The sequence below is a fragment of the Pipistrellus kuhlii genome, unplaced genomic scaffold (assembly GCF_014108245.1).
Source record: "Pipistrellus kuhlii isolate mPipKuh1 unplaced genomic scaffold, mPipKuh1.p scaffold_m20_p_2, whole genome shotgun sequence".
In the NCBI taxonomy this organism is placed as follows: Eukaryota; Metazoa; Chordata; class Mammalia; order Chiroptera; family Vespertilionidae; genus Pipistrellus; species Pipistrellus kuhlii.
Window position 1 is genome coordinate 144103920 of NW_023425515.1, and position 7250 is coordinate 144111169.

Below are 7250 nucleotides of genomic sequence, written 5' to 3' on the forward strand. Positions count from 1 at the left end.
CTTTCCAGTCTTTGGAAACTTTAACAAATCTTATGCATTTTAATTTTTACGGTAGATTTTAAATTTAAGCAGTGAGAAGTGTTTTCTACCCTTTTCTATTAATAATTGCTAACTTCTTGAAAATCAAGTATACTTTTAGCTTTGTTCAATATGTGGTGTGTTGAACATGAATTGTTTCCTTTCAGGGACTCTCACGCTTGATAATAAAGAACAAGGGGAGCAAGTTGTATTTCCCTTTCCCTTCCCAGCTGTTACCATGGGCAACATCTTACTTTGGCAAACATTCTTCTCACATGATACTCTAAGCCAAATTATGACTGTGTAGAGCTGTACCTTTTATTTTTTATATATCTTTTTATACCTAATATCTTGACTGCCGGTAAAACTGGTGTTATAAAAAAGGTGAACCATTTGCAAACACTTCATTTACAGAAACATGACATCTTTTTTTTTTTTTTTTTTTTAACATTACAGGGCACTGAGAATTTTGATCCCAGGGTGGGAAAAAAGAATAGTTATAGATGATTATTAAAATGATTCATACCAGGCTTCCTACCAATACCTCAAGGGTGATGACAGCAACATATGATATGTGATATATAGTACAGAAATATGATTAAGAAAGAAAGAACAAAAATGTTTGGTGTCTCTCATGTTTCCTCAGATTTTCATATGGTGTGTGAGGAAAATCACTGTGAGGTTTAATGCAGAAATGTACTAAACAAGCAATCCACCATTCCTAAAAGACTCTGATGGAAAATAATTTAGACTTATTCCACAAATTATGATCATATGGTTTTGTATACTATTACTTATCCTTTATGTTATAATAAATAAAGGCTATAAATAACAAATCTTTTATAATGTGTTAGTCAAAACCTAGAATCAAATTGCATTTATACATTTATTGATCAATACTATCTGCTGTGAATTGTATGTACCTGCAGAAAACCTAATTCTCAGTATCATTCAGGTACTTCCCCCCAACCACCAAACAGTGAACACCCCATCTCTTTATTGTAAGCCTAGGCAAAGCAGCAAGGTAAATGCATGTATTACAGAAGTTAGAAAACACTAGTAATTGCTTTTAAATGTAACCTGAGACAGGCTGCAAGGATTTAGGACATGGTGCCTTACGGAAGTGTCAGAGGTTGGGTCCTCACCTCATCCTGATTGCCCAAGAGCTTTTTTATTTTTAAAATATATTTTTATTGATTTCAGAGAGGAAGGGAGAGGGAGAGAGAGAGAGAGAAACATCAATGAGAGAGAATCATTGATCGGCTGCCTCTTGCAGGCCCCCTACTTGGGATCAAGCTGGCAACCGGGGCATGTGGCCTCCTGGTTCTTAGGACCACACTGAGCCACTGTGACTGGGCGCCTGAGAGCCTTCAATTTTAGGAGGATCGTTTTACATTTCAGGGTCTCAGTTTTTTCAGTTATAGCATTAGGGTCTGGACAAACATTTAAAGTAGCTTGGAACTTTGGTATTCAATTATTGTTCTACATTTATCACAGGCTAAATGTTCTACATTTATCACAATACACATTTTATTCAGCTTTATCTCAGAGGATGTGTCAGTTAAGCTTTCTAAAAGAAGCAACCACAGAATTTAAAGATAATGCTTTTAAAGGGCATGAAAGATTTTGTTTACTTTGAAACCAAACCTCCGTGGGAGTGGGTGGGGCTTAGGAAAACTCCTTGCTTCCCGGCTGATGCTTCTTACTGTATTTTGTCCAGCACTTCAACGGAACTGCCCTCTTTTGCCTTGTATTTGACTTTCTAACGCTGATTTCTCTGATTTTTCCCTGTTCCACTCTCCAATTTATAAAAATGCGTATAATTGTTCCGCCGCTGCTTGCTGCTTTTGCCCGCTTTGGCTGCTGCATATCCAGGTGAAGATCTGGAAAGAAATGATGGATCTACAGAAAGGCCCTACTTCATAGCCCCCACCCTGCACGGCATTCTGAACAAGAGGCACCTCGTCCCCCAGAAGCAGAAAGAGTAGAAAAGCTCCAAACAGTGCCGCTCACTTTTAAGCAGTTTTGGAAATCCGGTCATTTGTAACTAGAAAGTGATGCTATTGAGTCATGTACAACTTCTGTGCTGGCTTCTAAAAAGCCAGAACTGGCACCACCTGAGGTGCTGGGCCTGGGGTCACGGTAGCCTCTGTGAACCAGGAGACGTTGTGGACTGACTGAGGTCCCTGCGGAAGGGCAGTAAATGGCATACTTTGTTCTTTGTACGTCTATTGCCGAATGTGTTTTCAAAGCTTTTATAACTCGGTGTGCTGTTTCTCATTGCAGCACTTTAATAGCCTTTCTTGTGATACGTGTATGTATATTTGTAAAGGATATTCAGGCAACTCTTGAAAGTGCTATAAATGTATAATGGATTAGCCATAAAAAGATTGATTTATAGTTAACCAGCATATGGTACTAAACTTGTAAATATGGTGCTATGGTCATATTTGTACTGTTCGAGCTAGTGGGCAAGTCTCTAAGCTGTGATGAAACTTGTATTGATGGTTCCCTAGGAAGCATATTTCATTGGGTGATTCAAGTTCATAATAAACTCGTAGATGTTAATGTTATACAGGTTCAATAGAGAACGTTACTAAGTAAAAACTACTGTGGGACCTGCACAGCCCGCTTTGTCTTAGTGATACTGCATTTATAGTGAAGTTGAATCTCGATTCTGGAATGTTCATTTTTAATGAACCTCAGGCTGCCATAAAAATATTCTAAACAAAACTGAAATGGCCACATAACTTACTGTCTTTTGTTTCAATCTAAAGAGAGACAAATTCCCATTTTCTGATTCCTACCATATAAGAAATTAGTATGGATTTGTTTCAGAAAAAGTGATTATATCTTTTTGTGATTATACCTGTTTTTCTAGATTAAAGAGATTGGCTTTGTTCTACAAAAGGTTTGATTTTTAGCCCAACTTTCAGTGAGGAAAGAGAAAAGTCATTTCGGATTTTTCCCTAAGGAAATATGCTATTAGTCCTCCAGAGCTCCCTCATCTGGCACCTTTATAAGAGGACCTACTGTGGGTTAGAAAAGCTGTCCCTTGAGGCCTGAGGAAGAAAGTTACTGTCATACCCCACCTCTGCTGGCAGGCCAGCTTCTGGCAGCCCTGCCTGGGTCTTTTGCATGGCAGAACAAAGCATGAATCAGACATCCATGCACTTTGCTTACCCATCCTGTGTGCAAGTGCATATGATACAACCAACAGTGTAAAAACATACCCCCAAAGGAGCATTGAATCAAGTTGTATCCTTCTGGCTTTTACACTAAGCTTCTGTAGAAGGATTGTTTATGCATTGACAGAAAAGAACACGTTGATCTAACATTTTTATCTGGTTATGATCCATGTATCCAAGAGAGCCAGAATTGTATCATTTTGTTACAGACTAATATAAATACTAATTTATGAAATGATCCTAAAATGTGGAAACCTATACTTAGACCGACTTCATGGCAGTAACAGCAAGAAGCCAATGAATAGGAAAGATATACAAAATATTGGCCTTTGCAATAGCTTAGTTGTGATGATTGTAGTCAAAAGTGTCACTTGGCTTCACAGCTCGATAAGGGGCTTTCTTCACACTCATTCTTCTTGAAGTGTAATTCAGAGAAGAGTGACAAGCTGTCTTCCTCGATGGTTATTATTATTTTATTATTCAAAAATACGTCTAGTAACATAGTTACCTCTGTCTTAAATGTTGAAAATTATAAGGATTAAGTCCACTTCAGGAGTAGTCAAAAAGTTCACAATGATGAAATAAGACAATTTTTCATTTTTGTATGTATCAGAATCACTGACTACTTGTTATAAATATAGACACTTGTGCCTCACTCCAAGAGATTCTGATATATTGTGCTTGGGTGTGGGGCATCTTGTGATTATTATGAAGTTTTCTAGTTGATTCTGATGCACATAAAAGTTTGAAAATCACTTGAATAAAATATAAATCAATGTATGAGAAGCTAGTTGCCTATTTTCTCCTTATACTAATGGTTGTTCTAAGAGTTAGAATATTGAGAGGCAAATGGGATTAATTTGGAGACTTCTAAAAATGGTAGATTTTTCTATAGTTTAGGATCACAGTGTCAGATGGGCCCCTTGTATTATATGTTTAACATTATATTAGGCCAGAAAGTTGTCTAGAGTAAAAGTTTTTACTGAACTATATGGAGTTACATTCTAAACTTGGGCACAAAAATCACAAAAAAGGGAATCCCATTTGATTGAATATTTCTAAATAATTTATTTAAAACTTATGTTTTAGCCATATTATAGGCTTAATAGTTGTCAGAAAAAAAATATTCTCCATTAGTAACTTCTTTGTGTAATTTAAATATATTAGGGTAAAAATGAGCATTGTTTTTGAGGAAAAAATTAGAAGTCACTTTTTTTTCAAAGAAAACTAATTGAAAAACAGCAATATTTTTCAGAATTTGCAATTTAAGGATTGGAACTATTCTAAAATTTATCAATCTTATTTCTTTAAAATTATACTACCTGAATTGTTTCTGGCCAAACAAAATAAATTTTTGAAAAAAGTGTGGTCATTTGGAAATCACATTGAGAACATAGTACTTTCTAGGAATTTGAAGGTGAATTTAGATATTACTGGTGAATCCTTTAGTTTGCCATCCAATAGAAGGTAAACATGATTTCCTGTCATGCAGCTGTGAGGCATAGACTATTGACAGAACCTCACCTGGCACACAGAATGAGATAATATCTTACCGACATAATAACAAGGGCTGATTGTTTTCTCATAGTTATGTTTACAATAATGTTGATGCCAAACTATGCTGTTTAAACACACACACACACACACACACACACACACACACACACACCACCACCACCACCACCACCACCACCACCACCACCACCACCACCACCACCAATACATTTTTTATTTTTGAACTGTGGTTACGCAAGAATACAGCAGATGGCGCTGTGACTTCTCTTACAGTTTTGCTTTGATATTTACTCTGTGCCGTTCTTCCTCCTAGTGGAAGATTTAGAAAGAAACGATGGTTCTGCTGGAAAACCCTATTACATGAATCGCTCTCTGATGAAGATTATGAAGGTGAAAAGTACACAAACTTCGACGCAGTAGAGGTGCAGGCTGGTCATCTGCAGCGGTGTGTACCCTCTTCCTCATCCGCTGTGTCTGACCCACGAGAGCTCTGTGTTTGGAACCCTGTGTTCACGACCTTGTTGGCTCTTATATGCATGTTTTATACCAAAGCTTATACTGTGATATGTGAAGCCATCAGAAGTCGCAAGGGAATTGTTAAAAACATGGAACATTTTTATACTGAGACCTTTTGTTTTGTAGTTCATTTTTAAAAAGAGTGGCTTGGGTGTTTTCGAAAATACTAGTGACTGTGTTCATGTTCTTTGAAATATTAGATTGAAAAATGATACATGGTTTAAACCGAGAGCTCCTAATGTATATATTTTTAAAATCACAACTAAAAGACTTAAGCAGGGGAAATTGGTAAACAAAGCAAAATAGCAAATTTTAAAGTTTTCCCCACTCCTGCTTGGCAGTAAATGGGTAAAGGACTGCCCAGCTCCAGATTTCGCTCAAAGTGTAGCATGTTTCCTATTAAACAAATTGCCAACCATCCAGCCTTCATGACTTGGTCCTCTCTGACAAAGTGCCTTACCGGCTGTTTAATATTACCCAGCTTTTGTGGGCAAGTTTACAAACATTGTTTTACAAACAAAACAAAACACCTGCAATGTTTGGTGATTACAACAAGTCTTCTTGCATTTGTTTTCCTCTTAGCTCACTGGTTGGAAACCATTTGTCATTTCAGTGTGTTTAATATCCTCGCTCTGCAGAGTGCATTGTAGCATAAACAAAGCCCTCTGCGCCTAGTGGACATTCATGAATGTGTACTACACGCAAGAAAAAAATCTGAAAGGACACTTGCTGTGTTTCTTTTTTTTACTAAAAGTGAGAAGTTTAAAAATGTAACCTTTTTTATAGTAGATCTTTGAAAATACAGTAGGTATGACAATGTTTTACACAAACTAAAAAGGGAAACTTGGAAAAATTATAAAGGAAAACTTTACCCCATGAAAGGGTGCTCACAGATGTCATGTATTAAATAGCTCCTTTTTAAATGATTGTTTATTACTGTCAAGGAGTGCTCTATGTATGTAATTTAATTTTTAAACTTTTGATATGAAATAATCAGTTTGCTTATAATATATTCACTTTTATTGTGCTAATGTAAATAGGAGTGTAATTTCTAATTCAATTTTAAATGACTTTCCTAGTACTCTTAACTTGAAAGAAAATGAATGCTGTTTGTTATATATAGAAAGAATCCATAAAGCATTCACTGTATAAGGGATGTCAGTCTCACATGATAATTTGTGAAAGTTTTGAGAATCAACAGTAAGTTACTATCAATTTATCTATGATCACAGGTGTTTAAATGTGACTTCAGATAATCTTTTATGCCAAAAACAAACTCACATGAGCACATGATGATCTGAGCTCTGTAATCAATGGGTTTCTGCTATGCAGAAATATTAGGACCATGTTGTCTCAATATCTTTGATAATGAAAATATTTAATGAAATTTGTTGTTACTCATTGTTTGAAATATATTTGTTTTTTTCTTCTAATAAAGATTTAGATAAGAAAAAACTGCCTGCCTTCTTTTTCTTTTAAGCTAGAAAAGACAAAAAGCTTTAGTTTTCAAAACCCACTATACTAAGACAGGAAATATATATTTTTTTAATATCTAGATTTATTGTTTTTAAAAACTCCATTTTTCTCTAGCTGTGCATCGATTGCCAAATCAAATAACTGAAAAATGATAATTTATATAAAATAAATAAATCAAAGCTAAATGAGTATGTGATGGATTTTTTTTTTTAATCCAGTGGCCGAAATTAGCTAGTTGGTGTTTGTTTTAATTTACCACATGTTTACTCAGGCCCTCATGGTCTTTCCAATATTCATAAGAAGTAAATCTCATAATTTTAAAGACAGGGGTCGATTTCAGGAACCTAAAAACTGTGAACACTAATTAATGATAGTTTTCCAAGGTAAGATTAAATGTCCCAATCATTGGTTAATCTTAAACTAAAATTTTTCTTAGGTCCAGCCATATCTTAATAAATGTATGAGTCTATTTTAAAATTGAATTATATATTAAATATTCCAAGTAAATTTTCTTTAAAATTTAATAGATTTTTAAAA

At 35.2% G+C, this 7250-nt stretch overlaps 1 protein-coding gene across 1 annotated transcript in view; it reads left to right on the top strand.

Moving 5' to 3' along the window:
* SLC44A5 (solute carrier family 44 member 5) overlaps positions 1-5749 on the top strand; it is a 140736-nt gene extending 134987 nt beyond the window's left edge. The window contains exon 22 of the mRNA XM_045583818.1: positions 5035-5749. Coding sequence (XP_045439774.1) covers positions 5035-5141 — 107 coding nt within the window. The 3' untranslated portion in view covers positions 5142-5749. The remainder of the gene's footprint in view (positions 1-5034) is intronic.
* Positions 5750-7250: the final 1501 nt, after the last annotated feature.